General features: G+C 41.7%; 1 protein-coding gene across 3 annotated transcripts in view; it reads right to left on the minus strand.

Moving 5' to 3' along the window:
* STAG1 (STAG1 cohesin complex component) overlaps positions 1 to 25,009 on the minus strand; it is a 151,510-nt gene that overhangs the window by 17,092 nt on the left and 109,409 nt on the right. For all 3 annotated transcript variants that reach the window (XM_064721164.1, XM_064721165.1, XM_064721166.1), the window contains exons 12-23: positions 24,151 to 24,230; positions 22,275 to 22,382; positions 19,922 to 20,036; positions 17,612 to 17,729; positions 16,427 to 16,530; positions 13,531 to 13,623; positions 13,317 to 13,406; positions 12,937 to 13,140; positions 11,649 to 11,719; positions 8,634 to 8,721; positions 7,265 to 7,345; positions 1,439 to 1,531 (exon numbers count right to left, since the gene is read on the minus strand). In XM_064721164.1, the coding sequence (XP_064577234.1) occupies positions 1,439 to 1,531; positions 7,265 to 7,345; positions 8,634 to 8,721; positions 11,649 to 11,719; positions 12,937 to 13,140; positions 13,317 to 13,406; positions 13,531 to 13,623; positions 16,427 to 16,530; positions 17,612 to 17,729; positions 19,922 to 20,036; positions 22,275 to 22,382; positions 24,151 to 24,230 (1,245 nt within the window). The remainder of the gene's footprint in view (positions 1 to 1,438; positions 1,532 to 7,264; positions 7,346 to 8,633; positions 8,722 to 11,648; positions 11,720 to 12,936; positions 13,141 to 13,316; positions 13,407 to 13,530; positions 13,624 to 16,426; positions 16,531 to 17,611; positions 17,730 to 19,921; positions 20,037 to 22,274; positions 22,383 to 24,150; positions 24,231 to 25,009) is intronic.

Raw genomic sequence — 25,009 nt, forward strand, 5'->3', positions numbered from 1 at the left:
CTCAGTCACAGGATATTTATTTCCCTCAAACACTCATGGAAAAGTTGAAATGTTTCACTCTTGTTTCTCTAAATACTTCATACAGTTTTCCTTCCTTTTATATGGACATCAACTTTGTCTGGAAAGAATGTCTGGAGCAAGGATCAAGTATGGTAGGGAGACAATTTGCACATAATTCTCAAAAAAAATCCAGAAAAACAAAAGCAGTAAGTAGCAGTCCTGCTACTCACAGAAACATACTTTTTAAGGAAGAAAACAAAAGCAAATCATGGAAGAGTCAGCTGGAATGGGTCCCTGGAGTCTCCAGCCTACTCTGCCCAGGACACTCCCTCTCTCTGGGCCTGCCTGGGCGTGGGTTTGTCTGGCTGAGGCTTGGAAACTTCCCCACAACTGGGAACTGCACAGGAGCTTCTAAACAAAGTTTAAATTATCAATGAAAAAACCATTGTGGCCACTGGCAGGAAGAGAACAAACCCATGTTAATCCACCTCAAGAAGAAACCCACAGCAGGAATGCCAAGGAACATTTGCCATTTGCTGAGGCAGGAAGGATGGCAGGTCCAGCTCGAGCTGGAAGGTATTTGCATGCAGCTAGAAGATATTTTCACATTATACAATATTAATATAATATGCCAAGAGTAACTACTCTGAATATTAAAAAACAATTACTAAAGTAAAATCAGCTGGAAGCCAATGACACACAAGTCTTTTAGAACTACATAAACTACTGACATCTCTGAGCATTTAATGTTTATAGTTAGCAATCTGAAGAACAGAGAGTAAATGCTAAGCAGAGCTATCTTTCAAAGAAATAAATGTGCCTTTTGACAAGTATTATCTTTTAAATACCACAGGCAAAAAACCCAGGCCAGTTATTAGTTATACTCTGCAAAATCTGGGGAGGTCTGATAGAAATGCCATTTGTAGACAAATGTCATTGCCATAAATCAGTGTGTATTCACATAACCTCAGCTAACAAACCAGCTACTGTGTCCTGCAGAGACAGATTTAATTATTTCACCAAACCCTTTGATTCAATGAGAAAAAAACCCAAAAATATTCAGCCCATTTGAAGTCTCAGCCACCCTCCAGTAGTGCCTATTTCCTTTTAAATAGAAATGCCTACTGCCTTTTAATGCAGTGTCTGCAGAAAAAGTCTTTCAGCTGAGGTGACTGAGTTGGATGCCTGAAGTCACGAGGGCTGGGAATGAGCCTGAGCATCCAGGAAATCCTTACTCACTGTTAATCAAAAGTTAATATGTCATGAGCTGTGCTTTGGAAGTTCTGTTAATACAGCTGCTCTTCTGGGCTGCTTGTTCACATTTATTTAGATTAGACAGAGGCACAGATTATTTTACTTTAAGTTTGATGTAGTGTTGTCTTGAGTTTTACTACAATTTAATAATCACACTTTTCTAAGAGTCAGACATTTCTTTTACCTGTTCTTTGACTGGAGTGTTGACATTTGATAGACACTGCTGGCAGACAGCCAGGAAGGATTTCACAGTTTTCCTCAATACCAACAAGTCCTCCTGGAGTAAAGATTAAAAAAGAAAGTATTAAAAAATTAGTAAGAAGTTTCTTGAAGGAAGCAAAATAAAGAAATAGTGGTGGTGATGACTTCATACATTGTACAAAAAGCTGTGAAAGAAATAAGCTATTCAAAAAGAACACACAGAGAAACAGTGCCTTGGTTTTACAGTGATGATGAACCAATCACCAAGAAGAAAAGAAGAACCCCAAATGAAATGAAATGAGATGAATTCACAGCAGGATGGCTGGGCCCTGCTCTGCAGACCTTCCCCCAGGACAGCCCTCTCAGAGGCAATGTCCTGCAGAACAACCTCCAAGCAATGTGAAGAACCTACATAGTGCCCATGCAATGTTTTCCTTGCAGAAATGTTTCACTGATGCTGTTCAGCCCATGTGTCTCAGTTCTGGTTTTAGCTTTCCTTGTGCTTCCTGCCACGAGCTCTCGTTGTTCTGTGTTTACTGCAGAGCCTTTTTGTGGTCCATATGTTCTCCCTGTGCTGGTTCACAGCACAACACAGGACTGCCAGCGTGCCCAAGCACCCAGAGTGTTCCCAAAGCTCTCAATTTCTCATCACTTCCAATGGAGTGAGTGGGATTTGCTGCTATGGACACTCAAGGTCTGTGCACTCCTTCACCTTCCTATTCCTGAGCAGTTTTTCTCTGATGATGCAGCCATGGTGCCACTGCATTACCCTGGTATTACAGAATCTCTAAGACAGTTCTGCTCTATTCTAATCACAGCTTGGATATAAACCTCCCATTTGGCAGCATTAAGATGCCTCTTTTTAAAAATTTTAAATTGTGTTTTGTTCACTAATTGATCTATATCATGCCCATTTTCAGGGCCTTCCCAGATGACTGATAAAAATGACCCTTTTATTGGGAGAGAACAGATCTCTGCCAGAATGCATCAGAAACTACTCCACCGTGCAAGGATTGCTCACCTACATTTTTTCTTTAATATATGGATCTGTTTTGAGCTATTGAATATGAGTTATATTAAATCCAAACATGCACCTAAAATGCAATGTGGTATTAATGTCTTAGAGACACTGGTGTTTCAATTGATTTTCTTCTCAGTCAAAAATGCAATTTCATCAACAAGAAATGGATGTGTTTCTTCCAATCTGAGCTGTTGGCCCTTCAGCCTTGTACCAACTGTGTTTTCTGTCTCCCACTCCAAGATTCTACCCAGAACTGATGGCAGGCTTATCAGTTCACTGTTACACAGTCACCTGATTTACCCCTTCAAGCACTGGGATTACAGTCACCTTCCTGCTTTCTGCTTTCCATTGCAATTACCTTCCATTTAGATGTCCATGAATTCAACAGAGAAACTAAAGCCATGAAAAAACCTACATACAGGTTAAAAAGGGAATGAGTGTGTCTCCCATTTTGCTTTCTGTCAAAGTGACTAACAAGCAGGTACATGATATTCATTACCCTCTCTCCTGACAGCATAGCATGATAGAGATTCATATTGCAAAGTTACAGATAGCAGGAGAAAGCCCAGCTGAGCAGTGCAATGCAGCCATCTGGAACTCTTGTGAGCTTGGAGAAATCCCCAGACTACTGAAGAGTGGGAATTTTTTTCAACAGAGAAAATGACAAAAAAAAAAAAAAAGGATTTCCAAGTCTTTGAGCATTCTGGGGTGCACAGCCCAGGCTCCTGAGGTGTGAGTACCTGATCTGCCTTCAGCTGAAAAGCTGACACGAAACCATTTGATCATTCTGTTGGCTGTTAGGCAAAACCACGAGGTCACAACTCTGCAATTGAACTGCTCCATGGCAGGAACAAGAATGAGCTGCTGAGAGCAAGGGCTGGAGTCTGTGCCACCACCCAAACCCAAACCCAGGAGCTCAAAAGACTCATGTCTACAATTCTTTAGGTACGTTCCAGCTTTAAATTAAAGTTTGTTTATTCCAATGAAGTAATTTTAAAATGCTGTGCTTTTGCTATGTTCATCACCCAAACCCCATCCTCTTCTCCCTATGTGCTCACAGCTTTTCTTCTAAAGTTCTTATTATTTGCAGTATTAACTTCAACTTCACAGGTTTGAAGAACCCTCAGCTTCCACTCCAACTGTGGAGAATGGTCCAACCTTTTGTCCCTTGTGACATTTTTCTTCCCTTTAGCTTCTTCTGCTTTCTGTCATCATGCCCATATAAATATGAAAAGTCACCAAGTCACCACATTGCTCTTTAAACCCCTTTTTAAATCAGGTCTCCTAAGTCCTCTGCCCACTGATCACACTCTCATAGCCAAGCATTTGGCTGCTCTGGCTGCTGCTTACCCACAACTGGCTAACCTCTGTCTTGCCTCTCAGTGTTTGCTCTAGTCATGCTTTATTTGTACTGTTTTAGTTTTAGGACTCTATTGTCCTGCAAGTATTTCCTTCTCAGTACATACACACAGTGCAATGTCCTGGGTACTGGGACATGGCTGAAGAAATCCAAGTGGAAACAAGTGTCTGCTCTAATCCCCAAATTTCCTGCCTCAGGACTGTCCCTGCTCCCCCAGACTGACAGATGACAGAACTCCAGGGGAGAAATGACCAGTTTCCCTTGGAACCACCCTCAAACCCCTTTCCACCTGAGGAGTTTTCCTCCAGGCCACAACAGGCTGCTCCCACAAGCCATGGAGGATGAGCTTTCTCCCCCAGTACAGCACTGCTTGCCCCAAAGAGCACCAGTTGGCACAAACAGCCCCACAGCCTCAGCCTCCACTGAATATGCACAGAGGGAGACCAAAGGTTACAACATCAGACTGTGGATATTTCAAAGTGTACACATTTCATTCATACCTGCTGCAGCCTTCCTTTCAGTAATCAAGTTTTCCTTTCAAGTTTTAGACACCAAGATGACTCCACAGGACACCTTCTCTCCACAGGACAGCTTGAAGAAGTGTTTCAAAATAACTCTGCCCCAACTCTCTGCTGTTTTCAATGGGTAAAATCTTTGTTGTTGGGCAGAGAATATGGACTTTCTTAATAATTCAAATATCCATTTATTATCACCTTCCTGCTAAAATGTCTTTGATACATTTTTATGCTGATAATAACGTATCAAAGATACTCCTTTTGGCTCTATTTACAAATGATATTGAACAGTGAGGGGCACCTCACCCCCTGGTAACAGCCTGGAGAAACAAGAGCTCTTTGTGTGTATCTTGGGAAGGAGACTTCAGTAACCTGTGATCAGCTGAAGGGCAAGTTTGGAATCTGTAGGTGTTCATTAACATTTTAGAAATGTCCAATATTCTGGTCCTGCATTCTGTAGAGCTGATAGTTATCCTGGAGCTGTGTGGCACTGGCTGTAGGTCAATTATGTGCTGTTAATAAATCAATGAGCTGACTTGATCCTAATTAGATTTAAACCACAAGAGCTGAGTTTTTCTCTGCCACACATGGAGTCCATTCCAAAACAGCTGGATCAGGTAGGGAGCCATGATCCAGAACATGCCCAACAGCTGGAATATGAGTATCCCTCACACAGCAATTAATGTGCCCTGGCCTGGCCATAATGCCCAGGACAGTTCCAAACAAGGGCAGCTCTCTCAGGACAGAGCTCTATTTTGGAAGCCATTTGAACACCAGACAAAAAATAACTTAATTCCAAAATGACTCTGTTCCCAGTGTATGCCTATGGTTGTCAAGTATGACTCCACCACAGAATCAATACAAGATACAGAAATTACCAAGCAATTCTGAACTGTAGCCAGAGAATTCACTTTGAAGGAAACCTTGCCAGAATTCCCCATCCCACCTGCAAACTCCCTGCAATGAAAGGTGCACCTGATGGATGCAAAGCACACATGAAACAACAAATGTAAAACTTGCCAAGATACTTGTACTTGTTTCCATCTTTTATTCCTGTACTTACAACTCCAACATGTTCCTATACTTCATCCTGTGCACTGACTGCCTAAATGAGACCTCATGAGGTGAAACAGAGCAGCTACTACTGCCAGCATGAGGTCACACAAATGACCCAGCTGGCAGCAGATGAACATTTCTTACAAATCAATCCCTGCACCTCTGATCTCTCAGCCTGACTGTTCAAGGCAAAGCTAAAAGATCATCTTTGGAACATGAGCCTGAGAACAAAAATTCATAAATCTATGGGATATAGAAAAACAAAGACTTAAGATCAGTTTTATGGCATATTATAAATTCTCTTCTCTCCATTTTCATCTTTTATCTTCCTTCCCCACTAATTCTCCTCCTAACTCTGTTACTCCCTCTCCCCTCCCTGCTCTCACCCCTCCTCTACAGGTGCAAGGACCTTTTCCGCCCCTGTCAGAGTTTACCTCATTTGTATCTAAATAGAAACCAAGCAATTGCTTCCAGCTGGTCTTTTGCTTTGTAATCTGCTTTTATCTCAAACCTGAAAGGCTTGTGAGCCCAAAAGCCTCTCTACTTCTGGCAGCTATACCCATTGGTTTACTAGAGAAGCTACACACCATCACCCCTCTCTGCCCTGAGATCATTCTAGAATCAGCAAAGTAGCCCTAGAAACCTGCATGGACTTACATATTAAACTGCTGTGCCAGAAATGTTGCTGTAAAAGCCTGAATACTTCCAAAATACCCATGAAATAAATGTTTTTCATTCTGAGATGCTTCTGTTAATGCCTTTGCCTACCTAAACCATACAAGTTTAGGTAGACATAGGTGCCCTTTAATGTCTACCAATTTCCAAGCCTAAATAATGACTTATAAACCAGCCATGGGCAAAATTATTTCCCAGTGGATGAAATGCCACATACAGTGCAGATCAGATCTATTTTCACAGTGAACTGGAAAGTTTGATAGCAGAGTGCTCCAGCCACAGCAGGTCTGTGGGTGTCTCTTTGCCCTCAGCTGAGGCTGCTGCCACTCTGAAGAGCTGCAGGGCACTAATGCTGCAACTAAGCATGCACAAAACTCATGTTGTAGAGGCTGGGGTGGAACCCCAAATAAGAAATTGCTAGGAGTTCTCTAGGCAACAGTAATTATGATTTTCATGGGGCAAAGCCAAACTGACTTAGATTTGGCATGGTCATTCTGGAGTGACCCTCTGGAGGTCTTGTAGCACTTCAATATAACATCTTTACCTTTTTGATGCTGATGGAGAAGTACAATTATTACTTCAGTTTTCATGTCATTTTAATTTGATGTATTACTTTTGAAAAAGCTCTGAAAGAACAGGATGCTGGTCTCTGACTGAGAAAAGAGCTAAGGAAAGGTCCTGGAAAAGTCACCTGCCACCTTGTCCTGACCATACTTTGTGTGCATTTGCTTTTTATTAGCAGTTGTTACCTCCTGTGCCCTGACATTTTTATTGCAACATAAAGGCTGTAATTAGAGAGTAAGCAAAGTAACTTATCACATCAAGATTAAGATATCTGTGGTCTACAGATCAACGGTATTGCTCACAACTGTTCATGTCAACATTCCTTATCAGCCATGCAAACTGCAGTCCTCACAATAAAGTGTGTTAATTATCCTCTGCAATAAAAATATAATAATCAGCTGCTATAAAATTCTGATTAAAACTATTTACATTGCTTAGACATATGCATGATGTTAAATAGATCCTGAAACACGGAACAAATCTGAACAGCAACATTTTATATGTTATAAATGACAACAAACAATGGCAAGAGTGGAAGTTACAAAGAAATCAGGTGTAACACCTTTGCAGGTAAGTTGTGTCTGTCAGTAAAATCTGTTTGATCAAATGGCCACTTACTTTGGAAGGGGAGCCCTCAGTGATTTTCACCAGCTGCCATAGAATAGAGTAGTGGGAGCACTGCAGTGCCTGGACAACGATCTGTAACACAAGAACACACAGAATCTCAGCATGCTGCTAACAGCAGGCACAGCAGGAAGTGTATGGAAAATCTATCAGGCATTTTGTGCTGAAAAGACAGGAGCAGCTCTTGGCACTTTTTATTTTCAAGGGTATCGAGTTTTCCCTTGGTTGGCTTGGTGCAGTAAGAAATCAGCCTACTAGAGGCAAAAAAATACTGTGTAAATCTGGGAAACACCAGAAGTCTGCACTGGGATACAGCAGGAGGAGATGTCACAATGTGACAGAAGAACAACCCAACACCTACATCTCTCAGATCAAAAGCATCTGTTGAAATATCTCTATACCTGGTTTCACTATTAAACAGCATTAAAAATCTGTTCCTATGGAAAATGAACATGTAGCCCAATTGCTAAAAAAAGGGAGAAAATACAACTTGTCCCATGGAGAAGACCAGGGTCATATAAAGCATCCATGGTGTCTCCTGAACAGCTCAAATCCAGAGGAGGTGCTACAACTGCCAAACTCCTCAGGGTGGCCTGCAGGAAGAAATGCTGAGCAGAGCTCAGATTTCAGCACCTTTCCCTAAAATCTTATGGAGGCATTTGGAGAGCCACACACTGTCAGATCCAGAGGATGGCTGGCAGCTGCAGGGACAGGCTTGATCTGCCAGCCCTGCCTCTCCAGTAGCACAACTCCAGCATGAAGCAGCAACTGCAGAGAGAGGACTTTCACACACTGTGTGGCAATGCCTCCTCTTAGGGTCCTTTCTACAAAATTCTTATTCAGAATTTCATGAGATTTTTTTTTTAACGAAACTGAGCTAGAATTAACAACTGGCTTCTAACTGAAACAAAATAAAAACTTAAAATGTTTAAATGCTTAAGTAGGAATTCTGCAGCTTAAACAGGAGTCATGGGAGAATATGAGATGGCTCCTGTGCTCATCCATGAGAAACAAAAACTGAACTCTGAGGGAACAAAGTCCAAGATGTGTTCCCTAAAAGAACTCCACTAGGATGTTCTAATTTCCTGGTTTTCATAAGCTTTCATCTTACCTTCCATGCACAATAATAATTTGTGATCATTCCAATTGCAGCCAAGGCTTACAATGTTGGGTTTCAGTGTAAACATCAGGATTGATGCACTGCTTTTCAGAGTCAGGAACATCAGCTATTCCCAACTTTCCAAATGAGAAAGGCGAGGGAAGAAGCTCACAAATCATACATGGAACTTTTGAATTCTGTACAAGCAGACTGTTTAGACCCTCAGACACCCCAGTGATGCAGTGCAGGTGCTGTTAAGGGTACCTGTTCTGGCATAGCTCCGTGTTCAATTCCAGTTCTCAGCAATCTGTAGCAGTTACTGAACAGATCCCATTTGGTCAGATCATGAGCACTGGAACGAGAGAAAATCAAGAGGGATTAATTGTGTTCCTCAGAACCCCCAGCCCAGAGAGATTTGGTGGTTTCCACAGCAGCTGCACAGCACCTGACTCCATGCTAAAAGCACAAGTCAGGCTTTCTGATAATCCAGGAAAAATGTTTTACTACATGGGATTTCTTTAGGGAGCAGATAAACTCTCCATATCATACACCTATAAAGGCTACTTAAGCATAGCTGCTGCTTCTCTCTCTAAGTTATCTTTCCTCTTTGACAGAACTCCAGAAAACCCTTCCCTGGCATTGCAGTAGAAACTACAGCCAAGCTCTATCAATATCTACTGAATAAAAACGGCTGTAAGCAAAATAAAATTGTATATTTTTCTACTATCTGATTTGGAAAAAAATAATACACATGACCACTAGATATAAATACCCTGAATATCTGAAGTGAGACCATATGATAACACATGGACATGAGATAGAGATGGTGGCAATATTTCAGTTGCACCAACCTGATTTCATCTGTGAGAGGAATAAAAATGAAATTAGGGACAAATACTCTGTAAGGCCTTACAGACCTCAACAGCTCATGAAATGGTTTGTTAATAGAGAAGTGAGAAATACAGCAGAAACTGAAAAACATCAGGTTGCCTGAAAGACAAAAATACTCTCTCAGCAAGTAAATTTACATTTAAAAATTTTTTCTGCAGTGGAAATAAACTGAGATAATTTGAAACAGTTTGTAATATGTCAATAAAAGAGCAAGCCAGCTCAGAATACTCAGAAACTTGCTGATTGAAGTGCTCACCTGGAAGGAGGGATACTGAGACTGAATGGGGAGTCTCAACTGGCTGCAGCAGCCTCTTGCACCTGACTCATCCCAGCACCTGGATCACCCAGCCAAGCTCCCTCCTCCCACCCCTGTGCCTGCCCTGGGTCACACCATTAACTGCCCTGCTCAGCCAGAAGGAAAAACTCCCTAGGTCCAAAAGGACAGAGGCTGAACTCAGCACTGGCAATGCCCAGGTCCTTTTGGAGGCCCTGCCATGAAACACCTCCCATGCTGGAGCAAGCCAGCCCTGGAAAATGTCACTGGGAAGAGCTTCACAGAAAGCCATCAGAGTGCCCTGTGCACTCCAGGGCTGGGCCATTAAAGCCGAGGTGCACCTTAACTCCCAGTTGAAATCCATAAAAAGAAAACCAGGAACACTCAAAAAAATACTGGAACTAAAAATGGAAAAAGCCAAAAAGATATTTTGCGGACTTAGATGGTCTTTGAGGTACTAAAATAAATTGTTTCATGGATAAATTAGAGGCTGCCAGAGAGCTGCCTCTGACTGGAGATATTAAGCACAGAGATGCTGCTTCCATGAATCACAGGGTTGCCAGCAAGGCAGAGTGGTACTTCCTTAATTACAGCACTGTAATTAAAGCTGCAAAGTCTCCTTGGTGTGCAGAGGCAGATACCTGCACAGATTACCCTACAGAGAATATCAAAGGAAAAACTGTCTCATTCCTGCCTTTTCAGTTCAGAAATCCCCCATCAGGCAGCCAGCACAGGGGCCATGTCCTCACAGCTGGGGTCACTCAGCTCCCTGCCCTCTGCCTTACAGCTGAGCTCAGGAAGGGCTCTTCAGCCTCCAGAGCTGAAAAATTCTAACTATGTACAACTTACACACAGCCTTTCAATTGAAACTTTCTTCAAGCAGAGCCTCCACATTACAGTTAGGCATATTCTGGTGCCTCTTTATCACTTTTGAGCTACTTAGCCATCAAAATCATAGTTAAAAAGGGATCTTGGACACCACACAATTCTCCACAGAAGTTCAGGAAGAAAATTCACACAACACAGAATTTTCCCTTAGTTTCTTCCATGTCAGACTATTCATGGGCTTCAGAAAACAAGTTCCAGTATTTCATCCAAGGTTTCTTTTAATTCTTATGGACAGCCCTGTCTGCTGGGGCACATTTCTGCCAGACGAGGCAGGTGAAGTAAAGGTACTAGTTTCATGGTGTTTCTCAAATGTGGCATGAAACAGCTTAGAAAAGTCTCTTTTCCAAGAAGTGACCTTTCCACCCACCAACCTGCTTCACTTCTTCAAGATGCACAAAGAGAGGGAAGCTGTACCTTGGGCTTTGAGCAGCTGTGCTACTGATACAGTCTAATTTCTCTAATAAGGTTTCATTTAGCATCACTCCCACACTGTGATAAGGAAGAAATGATTTGTGGCTCTCTGCCACCTGCACATGAAGCTTTCTCTCATGCTGACAGGAGAAAGTGCTTCCTGCAGTTAGAGGGCAGATCAGGCCTTTGTGCTGTGCTCCAGAATTCACAGTTCCACTGAAGTTCTCCAGGTTGCTCTGCACATGCTGAGGATGCCCATAGGTCTGAGAGCAGCAGGAACCTGAAAAGCTGATTTGTGCCTGGTGAGGGAGATTCTGTGCAATCCACAAAGGGAAATTTGGCCAACAATTCAACTGTAGGAAGAAAATGCATCTTCCAGGCTCTCACCATGAACTATTAATTATTATCTTTACTACTAATAATTAATTCTATAATTTTGAGGAGAAGTAGCTCAAAGGCATTGAGAAACAGCTTCCTATAGGCTCCCTAAGCTGAGGCCCAAAGCACGGTGTCCCTTGTGCCCTGACTGTGTCCTGTGGGAGAGCAGGACCTGTAGTAATTTACTCATGGGTGTAAGAGCACTGGGTGCAAGGGAGGAGGTGCCACTTGCAAATCTCATCTGCAAAGGTCATGGCACAAACTGAGCAAGGACCAGATCAACCCAAACACTTGCACTGAAACTCCACCAGTCATCCTCCATCTCCACTTCAGATTTCAGGCCATGTGTTTTCTCATTTCCCCACACCTGACACTGCTGATATTTGCTGAAAGGATAAAATTAACATCACAGATTTGTGAGGGAAGGCACCACCTACTTGTGAAAAGATGTCAACCTCTTCAGTGTGGAGAGCACATTGTAGATGTCATCATCATCAGCTTCTTCTCCCTGCAAATGAAAGGCAATCCATGAGGAGAATCCAGCAATTCAGCCCAGTACATTACTGCACAGGCAGGAGCAGCTTCTTAGGGGTTTACACTGATATCAAAACCATCTCCAAAATTTCCAGTGGCTTTTATGTAGATTCCATAATATTTAAGTAGCCACTGCACAGCACTAAAAAACAAGCAAGTTCATCTGACAATATTCAGCATTATCACTGTGGTAATATCCAAACCTGTACCCTTCAGCAATAGAAAACATTCCCAAGATCAAAATCTGAGTTCTATCTTATTTTATAAAAAGGACTGAACCACCAGCTTTAATCACTAGCTGATGAACATGCTACAACACAATTTTAGAATTTTCTGTAAACTAAACAGCAAATTCCCTTAGTGAATCAAGTGAAAATAAGGTATTTCAGCCCTAATTTTTCCAGCAATTTTCTAAAATAAGAAACCCACTTGCAACCATTCTTCTCCATCTCACTTTGCTAATTTCTTTTCCATCTAAAAAGCTAACAATTAAAACATCTTCCTGCCTTCAGATGCAATTGTCAATCAGTGTTTCTCTCATTATCAGCCCAGATAATTACTTAGGCACCAGTAGGCAATTTTTAAAATTTAAAATGTCTTTACAATGATGAAATAGACTCATTAAAATAAATTATTCAAACAAATATCACTTAAAAAAGAGTATCACAAAAGGCCATAATTTTAAATCCTTGCTACTGCTGTTCTCATTCTTCCAGGTTTCCAGTCTCTATCTTTTACTCTTTCCAGGGCTCTTTTAACATGCCATTATACATATTTTCTTAAATTCCTCTCTTCTATTCAAACCATAATCCAATCTTGATTTTGCTGCCTACATATGCATCTGGGAGTATGGGAATCACTAAAAACATTAATGTAAATGCAACTTCCTCTGCACTTTTCATCATCTTTCATCCGTTCATCCACTTAATTCCTTATGTGGACTGTTTTAATACTCAACTGAATTTTCAGAAGCAGGATTGTCCCACAGTCTTGTTTTACATGACCAATGATTTGAAGGCTTAATGGCTACTGTAAGGGACTTTCCACAGGGAGAAGTGGCTCCAAATAATTATAAAATAGCTGGTGCTGCACTACATCTTCAGAGGGATCATTTCATGGCTTGCTAAGAATGTTTTTCTGTAGCCTATCCTACCATATTTTAGGCAGTTCAACAATTTTAAGAAAACAAACCTCCTGCAGTAGATCCTCGACAGAATGGTTGAATCGATCCACAAATTCATCAATAAGTTGGCTGTGGGCTATGTCAACTCTGTTCTGGATGGTGTATTCCTCACTGCAGAGGATGCTGTAGGTTTTGCTGCAGGCTTCCAAAACATCTGATTCCACATGCTTTTCCACAACAAACTTAATCTGCTTCAGTAAGGCATCCAGATGCTGCAGAGCAGAAAGAACTTCAGCTCTCCCTCAATGGGACAATGACACTGAGCAAAGCCACTGCCAGAGCACCCACCCAAGGCTGCACTGCTCGTGTGCCAAACGAAGGCACAGCACTGTGGGGCTGAACAGGGCTCACCTGAGAGCAGCCACACCTCCTGCCCAAGGCACAATACCTTTTCCATTCTGCCTGTGCTGTAGATTTCCAGGTCAAAGTACTGAGGGATTTGCAGGAGGTTTGCAACCTTCTCAGCATCAGCGGAATACTGGAACATCATGGCAACAAAACAAACAACAGGGAAGTGAAAATAAACCCCTGCACTGCAGAATGAGAAAGTTTAGAGACAGCTGTAAATCCCAGTGAAAGATTTATTTTGTTGAAAACTGTACCTTTGATAGCAGCATGGGAAGTGCAATAATGAAATGCTCAGTCAATTTATTTCTGTCGTCTATCTGAGTTTTTCTTTCTTTTGCTGTCAAGACCTGGAAGTGATCAAACGTAACTACAGTAAATACATTTTCTGCATATAGCATTCATTAACTTTTCTAAACATTGTATTACAAGCAAAAACCCATGCAAGTGTATTTTCTAATAAATCAAACGAGGAGGGAATAAAAAAATCAAAACACATTTGGGGTGAAGAGTGATTAAAGAGTGTGTCCTAAGCAGCTGTGATTGAAAAGGAAAATACTCTATCACCCAGTATGACATTGTTTCCACACATTAACATCTTTTTAGGATTGAAATTCAAATATAATTCCAGTCAGTGGAATTTCTGCTATTGCTTCCAACTGTACTGAACTCTGGCTTTCACACATTAAACCAAGCAGTAATGTAAGACCTCAGGGCAAAGTGAAGTATAATTAAGAAAACCAAAACCAAACCACACTGTAACAATGATTTTCATTAGCAGATTCACGGCCTCCTCTCTAAATGGAATGGAATTCTCAGTGAGAACGTGCATCCAAGTTCACAGCGAGGTACTGAAGCACTAATGCTGTCAGAACAAAACCCCCTTGAACAGAGAGACAATAATCAAACCAGCATGCTTTATCAAAGCCTAGATCTGGCTTCCTGGCTTCAGGAAAGAAATGAATACTTTTGAGAACAAATAATGATAATAAAATACTCAAGTTAGCTAATGATTCACATGTAGCCAATCAGCCAGACTGCACAGTAAAGGTTACAAGCTAAAGCCAGAGGAGAAACTATTTCCCAAGAAAGTGAGTGCTTAATTAGAAATCTGCTCCCTTTCAACTCAGAGAAGAAGCTGGTGGGATTGTGAGACAGGATGAATCTATCTCCAGGGACAAGGCAGAGACCCCTGCAGTTGCCATCCCACAACTCATGGTCTAAGCAAAAAGAAGCAAAAGCTAAGTGTCACCTCTGGTGGCTCTGCAAGGGAGGAGGAGCAGCTGGACACAAGGCATGTGCCTGGATGCCAGGCACTGTGCCAGCAGGAACCCAAAACTGCCATGGAAGTGGGGGAATGGATCAGTGACCAGGACAAGCCACCACCTGCACAGTGCAAGGTGCAGAGATGGCTCCAGAGCAGCCTCAGGCTCTGCACATCCACCAGGGCAGCACAGCCAAGCTCAGAGCAGTGCAAACCCAGGGCAGAATCCCAGCCCTGACAGCCCCATCGTGTTCTGGGGACCAAATATGGCTGTTCCCTGGCACTGGGAATTGATCTGTGTCCCCAGCATGACTTCCAGGCTCTTTTGATCATCCTTCAGAAGGTGGAATTTGTTTTACTGATCTGTTTTCTTTAGCTCCAAATACAGACATTGAAAACTTAAGAGAAAGCAATTTGTTGAACTTCGGGGAATTGAGCTGTAGATCTCTTGAAAAAGAGAAAATATCTGGAAAGTTAATAATGACATTGTTTAGTGCTCCAAACAGAAAATACCGACATGTTTGTTTTTTGGGTTTTTTTTTTTTTTTTTAATTTAAAGGTCACTTTGACTGCTAGAAAGGTTTGCAGCTTGAGACAAAACATTTGGGCTTACAACACAGTTTTTGTAACAAAAGATAAGACATACTTATGTAAATTTCAGTAAGTGCTTTCATGGATTCCCTCCTTAACCCTGAAATGTTTTAATAAATTAGGAATTCCTAAGAACGTGCTTTATAAATTGAAGTACATAAAGCATGTTTAAACTGATGGCTTCTTGGAGCTTTTCCTGGGATGCTGTTTCTGGACATGAGACTAATCTGCTTTGGCACATAAAAAAATCAGAAGTTAAGTAACTGCATTTTAGCAATAGAGAATGCCAAGACTCTCCAGATTTCATCTCTAATAAATCTGTGGCTTTAACAAACTAGTTATGATTATTTAGAATGGATGCTAAAAGAAGAACCATTTGTTCACGTTGGTTTATTCCACTTTTGCCTATCCTAAATAAGACTGGGACTACCAAAAATCAGGTGAATATGTTTAAAAAGCTGAGACTGCTTTGGAACATGGATGCTGTATTTATGGAAAATGCAGCTGAAAGCCTGTTATTATCCTGACCCTGTGACTTAGAATGAAGTGTTTAAAACTGCATGTCCAGCCTTAGGAATGGCCTTCCACTGGTGCTCAAACAGTCCCTATAAAATAAACTAAAGAGGCAATTTGGCCAGAATGTAAAGTTCTGAAATTTTTAGGGCACTCAGTGGAAGAGGCCTAAGAGGATGGATGCCTAAAGGCACAGACACATTCAGACTGGTCCCAGTCCCACCCCTCCTGCTCAAAGCAGGGCCAGCCCAGGGGTCACACTGGGAGGATCAGGGCTTTGTCCAGTCAGGTCTCAAAAACAACCAAGCACAGAAAGGGCACCAACTCCCAGTACCTGTTCCAGTGCTTAAAAAACCTTCATGATGAAGATCCTGTTGACTTTTCTGCAAATTTTCTGTCCATATTAGCAGCACATTCATTTTTATGGAAGACAGTCAGAGGCAGCCTGCTCTGCTCCTACACTTCCTACTCTTATGTAGGTTTAACAATAGGGGCTAATGATGTGGGTACATTACAAATATAAGGCAGAGATATGATAAAAAGAACATCCAAAAATATAACAAAAAAAGACTTTTATGCTGAAAGTTGCTTAACTTGGCCATGCAAACCCCAAAATCAAAGAGAAAACCAAACATGTCCAGAAACGGAATTTCTAATATTTTCCTTAGAAGTGTTCAGATGAAACAGCAAACACCAATTAAAAAACCCTACAGCAGGAGTGTCCAAAGTGGTGTCACAAATCTCCTCCATGCTCTGGTGGCAGCAGCAGCTGCAGCCGCACTCACCCTCTTGCCGGTGCCCCTGCCCACGGGGGGATGTGCCTCGGCAGCCTGCCGGATGGTGCACACCATCAGCTCGATCAGGGCGCTCTCCTGCCGGTCCGACATCGCTGCGGGGACAACGGGGACAGCAGCCATCACTGGGGGACAGTGTGGGACACCAGGGGAGCACACAGCACCAGGGCAGCACACACACCACACACAAGGCACACTGGCACATTCATTGAGGCTCTCCTGACGCCTCTTTGATTTGCCATTCATGACCCCGAAAAATGGACACGGCAGAAGTGAAAGCAGCCCAGAGAATTGCAGGCTGGAGAAAAGGATCAGTGAAGGGGAACATAAGGAAGATCTACAAAATAAAGGAGTCATAGAGGGGAAACAGTGACAGACAATTCACTGTCACTTCCTCATAAATTCTCTGCTCTCTGGCAAGTGCTTCTGCTCACATTTGGAGGCTCAAACCCCACTAGGCTAAGCAGAATCAATTTCCTAATGAAATTACCCTATAAATACCCCCACTGTAGCAGGTGCATACCAACAGGCCAGCCTTTGAAGCATGGACATGATGAGCACACCTTGCCAGGAGCATTGATTTTTCAAACACCTAAGCCCTGTGAAGGCCCCTGAAGCAGGAGAATCCTGGGGAATTATAAAGGATCTTGAATGACACTCATTAACCTTAGGACACTTTGCCCCCAGTCTCCCTAGCTACTTTGTGCAGCCAGGTCTATTATCAGCAAAAGGAAATCTGAAACCAATGGTGAAATAATCCCCTTTGTTTTTTCTCCTGAGCATTCACATTACCTGGAAAAGTCCCATATTAACTAGCATCACCTGAAGTGTTTGTTTATTCAAAATTGTCTTAGCTATTTAATTCATTGAAATAGTTATTTAAAGATTCAGACAAAATCAAGTTAAGACTTGAGTAAACTCCCTACAACATTAGGGAACCACAGTGCAGTACATTCAATTTAAAAAAACCTCCAGAGAACAATAAAGAAGAAAAATAGAGTACAAATTGCTGCTTTTGAAGGAAAGTACATTAAAAATAGATTAACCCAAAATCTTCAAATATGCTTTCCAAATAAACCACAACATAAAAGATGTTTTGCTATGGGTGGCAGAGGTATTTAAGGAATAATTAACAGTACTGCGCAATGTCAAGGAAGCAGAGGGTTAAGCCAATACCTTCTTCTCCTTGGACTGGCTCCTCCAAGAGCAATTCTGTCATACATTCCCAGTCTTTCAGCAGTTCTTGAGAGCTCTCCCACAAGCTGTCCACCAAATAGGCTGCATGTTCATGCAACTAGAAAATCCAAAGCAATCATCAGTACAGCTCTCGGTATTAAGCACCTGTTCTTCAACTTTCATAATCATGTGGCCACACAGAGTGTCCTGGGCACATATCTTATGTTAGTTGGAAAGAACATTCAGTTTGAAACTAATTCAGGAAGGTTTTCTCCCAAAATGAATGACACCAGTGCAATGGGGTTATGCTTTAACAGAAACTAAATAAAACCAAACTGAGCTTCTTTTGCACAAAGCTGCTTGTTTGGGAAAAATCTTTGCCAGAGTTTTGACCCAGAAGCTGTAAACTTACCTTCTCTCACTTTTTCACTGCATTACAAAAAGGAGAGATGGTAAGGCATGAGAGTTGTATTGTATTTGTTTTGAACAAGCAATTGGTTTTCATACATGCTGCTATGTGCTCAAAAATAAGGAGCAAAAATCCTGGTGATTTCACAGGCTATAGATTTAACACTAACTTCAACTGCAAAAAATGTTTTCATGTGAATTAACACAACTGTTGTAAAGTGAGAAAAATAACCCATGGGCTTCTGCTGTTTTCTAAACTTATCTTTAACTACTACCAACAAGTAACAAGCACAACACACAGCTTGTGCTTGCCAGGGACTGACTCCTTAGCTGGAAAACATCCCTGAGTGCAGAGAAGGAGGTGTCAGTACATTCCTCTCCTCTGTTTTTGACAGCTTTGGGCAAAATGTCCCAGACTTACTGCTGCTGGGCAAGGCTCACTCCCTTGAATGCACCCCAGGCTGCAGCTTTAACTCATCCCACCCACAGGCAAACTCCCAATTCTCCAGCTCTTTACTAAAATTGGAGTCAGGATATTCTCCTTGGCTCCTAACAACTCTCTCAAAAGCAACAATAGCAAACACTGGCCCTGAGAGAGAAGTGACCCTCAGGGAGCAGCATGGGAGGCACTTTGCTGGTCTTGGCTTTGGGAGTGGAGCAGAGTCTCTTTTCTCCTCAGGAGGACAGACAAGGTTAGTCCTAAGTAACTCAAATCACACTCACATCTAAGGGCTCCACACTGTAAAACACAATGAACTCTACAATCTAAGTTTTAAAGAAGCTGGAACTAAAAATCCATTCAGGTGGCAGACAGAAGGACCACACAGGTAGTGACATTTCATCCAGATTAATTTCTAGGTTTATGAGGTGTTTCTAAAAAAGAAGAACTGTACCAAAATTTTATCCTTCCTTCTCAGCAACTCTGAGTGTTTCTTTTCATTCTCTCAGTCAAGTCTCTTGTTCAAGACTTCATAACAATTTAAATAACCAATTGTAATATCTTTACTTTTGCTTTTTACCCAAAATATACTACAGTCCCTTCTCAAGAGAAACATTTCTGTCATTCCTTTCTTATTTATCAAATCAAATCAATACTTTTGAACCTTTCCCCCTCTATGTTAAGAACATCCTGTACCTGACAGTACCTTCTGAGATTCTTCTCCCTCCACCACCATTCCCCATCTCTATTACTGTTACTACATGTACCACACAATTTCCCATAGATGCTGTCTCTATAAATCATGGGAATAACCCCACCCTGGGTGTGTTCACCAAACACTTCATCTATGCTTGTTTTCCTCATCTTCCAATGGTTCCAAGATGCATCTTCATAAAGCCCTGGAAGACCTCATCTCATCTCATCTCATCTCATCTCATCTCATCTCATCTCATCTCATCTCATCTCATCTCATCTCATCTCATCTCATCTCATCTCATCTCATCTCACAGCTGACTCTGCTCTGAGCTAAGGACCCTCAGGTCCTTCCCACTGAGTTAATCTATGATTCTAAGCAGAACTGGAGATATTATACAATTTTTTGTCCTGTCCTGATTCAAATTATTTTACTCCCCAAAGAATAACTCCAGAGGTATTCTCCTTGCATGGTTATGTAAGCAAAGAAGCATTTCCATTTGTGTGCAGCAATGCACCCTGGCAGCCACCACAGCACCAGCAATGCAGTGTGAGTACAGTGGGGACATGCAGGAGTTAAACCATGAAGATCTTCAGATCAATTTCCTTAATGGAAAAAGAAATGGAGGGGCAGGGAAAAAGGCTTATGGTTATTTCTGAAAATATAAAATAAAAGGGAAAAGAAAGACAATTTATTACTGTATGTTGATAAATCACTACTTAAGTTCCAGGTTTTTTAAACATTTAAAGGTTAAAAATGACTTTTTTACCTCACTTTCAAGAAAGAAAAGAACCAACATTCTAATAAGGTTTCCATTTGGGCTATTTCGCCCTCTCCTCTTTGCTAGAGCCTCTTCAGCTTGGGGATCATGTCTGCTGAACAGCCTGAAAATAAGAAGAAGGAGCTCATGGCTATCACAACAATTCTCATTTCTGCAAGAATATGATGAGCATTCATTCTTGATACAGTAAATTTGTTCATAAAACACTGCAAGTATCTCAAGCTATTTCTTTCAATGGAAAGAGGCCACAACCTCTGCCTGTCTGAAGAGACGAATTTGTCTTCAGTCTTTAAGTTCACAATGCTGGAAGAATTTCACACAGGAAAAAGTTTTCCAAAACCTATTTACATTAAAGGTTTTGCACAGTTTCAAGTATTTGTATCACTTGTACAGTTTTGCATTCATAACTTATCCAGTCTTGCAGTGGAGGCAGCACCTACTGCACCAGTGCACTGAGAGCTGGGGTTGTATCACTCTGGCTGGGTCATGGACAAACAAACCTGACATCCATCAAACAGCCAACCTCAGGTACCAGGAGCAGCATCAAAGATAAAACCAGCTCCTACCCCTTATTTTGGGTTTTACAGGTAAGTGACACGCTCTGCACTGGGTTCCCTGATGCACAGCCCATCCTAAACTCCATTCAATGCTCAAATTTTCCAAGAGGCCTCAGATGTGCCAGTATTGCTGTTACAGCAATGACTGCTTTACTTTGAGAAGTTTGAAAGCTGTTCCTGGCTTTTACAGTGAAATCACAAAGCAGATTAACATGTGAAACACAGAATTCTGATTTCAGTGCTGTAATTCACTGAAGAGAAGGACAAGTTACACACAAATGTTGTATTTTAGTTAAAAACATTACCTCATCCCCTCTGCTTATCTTAACAGCTAAGCAATGAGCACCTGTGCAGGTGCTGATACCTCACAACCTGCACCTCAGGGATGAGCCAGTGCTCCTCTGTATTTGGTGATCCTTTATATCCTCTGTACTATTTGCTTTCCTTGGCTAAGTACAGAGAGCATGGCTGATGATTATCACAGAGAAAGTGCCTGTGAAATGTATTAAATTAGGTGAGATAAATCACACCTCAAATGCCTGAAATAGATTCTGACTTATTTAACTGGAGATTTTCTCTGCAGAAACCAAGACAAAATTAGTTAAGAATGGGACAATCTTGTCTCCATGCTGTTAGCCTTGAGGCACATTTGCAGAACACAGCTTAGTACCTTGTAAAAGAAGTCAAAATGAAGTTTTGTCTTTTTCCTAAGTGCACTGTGGAGAAGGTATGTCCTTATTTACCTTGAGGCATTTTTCAAAAGTATTCTGTCACACGTTGATTAATAAAGGAATTTTAGTGTGTATTTTTAATGAGAACCAACCCTTTCCAGTGACTAGTACAGTGTCTTGTTGTTAATGGAAATCTGCACATATATTCCTTGAAATGGGTAGTGCTTGATCACAAAGCTGGAATTCCAAAAATCCACCAATGGAAGCTTACAATTACAATGTGGAGCTGTAAATGCTTAATAAACCATAGAAAATTAGAGCACTGGCAAAGAAAAACAGGTGTCTTTGTGTATTTTTCCTACCTGTATCTTGGCATGAAAAAATTAGATAACATGGGTTCTAATATAAATTCTCTATACATGTAATAAAAAACTCTGTCACCACCCATGAGAGGAAAAAAATCAAATTCCTGCTGAAAGATTTTTAACTGCAAACAATAAAAAGAAGAGGTTAACTCTTATGATGTGGCAATGCCCTGGTCAGAGTTACAGAGGTGGTGTGACTCACATCCATGGAAAAGCTGGGTCATGTCCTTTGGCATAGTGAGGACATGAAAGATGTAACCATAATGCAATATATTTTCAGGGGAAGACAGTGAGTTTAGAAACAAATTTTGTAGTTATTGCTACATAAAAACTTCTCAAGTTCGCAACAGAGAAATAAACTGTCTTAAAACTTGCTAGAAATTATGACTGTTGACATACCAGGTAGATCACCCCAGACTACAAGCCCAATATATGTATCTTATCACACCAGGAATTCAGCAAGTGCTGCAGGACTTAAACCAACTTCAGAAGTTTGTGCAGCCTTTGTATATTTAATCCTCAAGGAGTTGGGAAATGTTATCTGAATTGCAGAGCAAGAAAAATGTACATTCAGTTTCTTCAAGTCCTCAGATCTTGTTTAAACAAGAGAATAAAGTCTCTGGTTTAAATGAAATACCTGATTTGTTAAATTGAGATATTTCACTCCATTGCTTCTTTGCTTTTTGATGTTACCTCTCTAGGAAGCATTCACAAACTTGGTCTTTTTCCAGGGCAACCCATGACTTACTTTTTGTGGAGGAACTCCCCAGCTGCTACTGCCACAGGCCGGTGTGCTGAGTACACCAGGTGATAAACATTCTCACAGTCTTCATTGGACAGAGCCTCCTCACTCCCACTGGAAGAGTCACAACAGCACCTCAGCTACAGCAGAGGTTTCATCTCCATCCCCTCACCTCCCACAGCTCCCTTGGGACAGCTACAAGGTTGGTTCACTTCCCACAAAATCCTACATGGTTCAACAGGGACTTCAATGATCTTTGGTTCAACTTGAAAATAAAGAGGTATTTAAAGGGTCTGTAAGACTGGAAGTTTCTCTGATTTCCTTCTCCCAGTTGTATCAATATAGAGAAAAAATAATATTATTAAAATATCAGCATGACTGCATACAAACCCACCCCTGCTCATTCCTCAGACCATCACACAAACTTCAGTGCACATACTGCAAGATGCCAAACACTCATCAAACAGCATAAACCAAAAACCTGGAATCACAGAATCCTTTAGGTTGGGAAAGACCTCCATGCTAATTCAGTCCCACCATTAACCTGGGCCCTCTGTGTTCACCAATAATCCATGTTCCCACTTCTGAACACTTCCCTGGGAAGATTGTCCCAGAATTTTAGCAAAAATGATATAAAAATACCAGCACTGTCACAATGAGGATGTTACCTCCATCCTTGTTTAGTTTGCATCCATTAGAACCATTTATATATAAGGACTCTAAATCATTTGGCATCATACTAGACATAATTTTAATTGGTCATTCTCCATCAGGATTGCTCCAGACAGCTTTTTGGAGTTCCTACCTGCCAGAATATTGCCCTGTGCTTTTCAAGGTGACCCAGACTCTCCTCATGCTAAATGCATTTAACATTGCCTGTGCTTTCAATGGACAACCAAAGGCAACCAAAAAGAAAGCAGGAACAGACAAAAAAAAATGCACTGGGTAATTTTTTACCTTAAAACTTATCGTGTTCCCAAAATTTGCTAATAATGCAGGAAAGACATGTGCTCTACATGTCATTTCAGATCATATTTGTTATATTTACTTTAAAAATATAACAGTAGATGCAAGATTTCATATCTTGCTAATATTACAAGGCTAATCTCTTTAAAGCAGAGTGATCCATAAATAAAAAGCTGAAGTCTGGACTTCTTTACTAAGGAAAGGCTAAGTGCAATCTTACATTCGAATTCTGCATGCCCAAAAACATTCTTCAAAGTGGAGCCACCGGATATAAAATACGAAGCAAAAATTCTGTGCATCTGCTTGTAAACCAGACATTCTTTAATACAGCTTTAATAAATACATTATAAAAGCCTAGCAGTGCCGCTCCAGGTGCACACTCACGAGGCTGCTGGGGACAGGCTGGATCTACATCAGCATGTGGGAGGATGTCTGGGGTGGTCCTTACCTCAGGGGAGCCATTGCATCCCCACATGGAAAAGCCTGGAAGGTGTCCTGCCATGTGACTCTTCCTGACTCTTGTGTCAGGAAACCAATCAACTCTCCCTACACTGCATCTGTGTTACTGCTGGAGTCACTCTAGCAAGCATAACCCACAGCCACACATTTTGGGAGGACAATTGCTCTGCCCTTGGCAAAAGGTAGAAATGCCCTTTGGCATTTTCCACACAATGGATGCACTAATGTGTGGATGCCTAAACATCCACACATTATGAAACTTTGCCTCCTATATTTCCATGAAATGAAATACCTAACTTTAGCTTCATGTCCATATCATATGTTCAGTTCACCTCCACACTAAGTGTAAATTAGCACAATCAGTTCAATCCCCAAGCAAAGCACCCAAGCCACTGGGATGGCAGTGGTGTAGGGAATTGTGCAGGGCAGTGCAGGGGCTGGGCGGGGCAGCACTCACTGGAGGATGAGCGTGACCAATCGAATGGCTTCCACAGCGACGTCGTACTCCTTGTCCAGCGTCATGGACACGATGCGGTCCTGCAAGGCAACTCCAGGTCAGTGACAGCACAAACACAGCAAGGCCAGGGATGTTACAGAAAAACTGCTTCTGGGGAGAAAGAGGTTTCAACTGCATGCTGACAATGAGAGCCCCTCAATATTACCCAACTTTTTAATGCACCCCTTAGCTGTGTGCTATAACAAGAGGAACAAGCGCTTCAGCCGTCCTTATCCTTGGTGTTTGCCAGAAAGGGAGGGAGGAGACTTGGGAGTTGCAGCACTGCTCTGGGTTGGATCAATTCAGGTCTTTCCTGCAAAGTCACATACTTGAGTTGGACAAACACAGCAAGGCCAGGGATGTTACAGAAAAACTGCTTCTGGGGAGAAAGAGGTTTCAACTGCATGCTGACAATGAGAGCCCCTCAATATTACCCAACTTTTTAATGCACCCCTTAGCTGTGTGCTATAACAAGAGGAACAAGCGCTTCATCAGTCCTTATCCTTGGTGTTTGCCAGAAAGGGAGGGAGGAGGCTTGGGAGTTACAGCACTGCTCTGGGTTGGATCAATTCAGGTCTTTCCTGCAAAGTCACATACTTGAGTTGGACAACAGCAGAAAAACTGCCCCACTTCATTCCCTTGAAACCAAATAATTTCAGAGGAAGGAATGCTGCATATACAGAAACACTGTGAAGAAAAATCACACCTGAATTCATGCATCTGCAGGTTGCCTGTAAAGTTGTGACCTTTTCCCTGGCTATACCTCAAGCTTTGAAGCAGAGCTCAAGAATTACACTACAGAGCTTCCCCAGGAAAGTGG

The sequence above is a fragment of the Zonotrichia leucophrys genome, chromosome 9, assembly GCF_028769735.1.
Source record: "Zonotrichia leucophrys gambelii isolate GWCS_2022_RI chromosome 9, RI_Zleu_2.0, whole genome shotgun sequence".
In the NCBI taxonomy this organism is placed as follows: Eukaryota; Metazoa; Chordata; class Aves; order Passeriformes; family Passerellidae; genus Zonotrichia; species Zonotrichia leucophrys.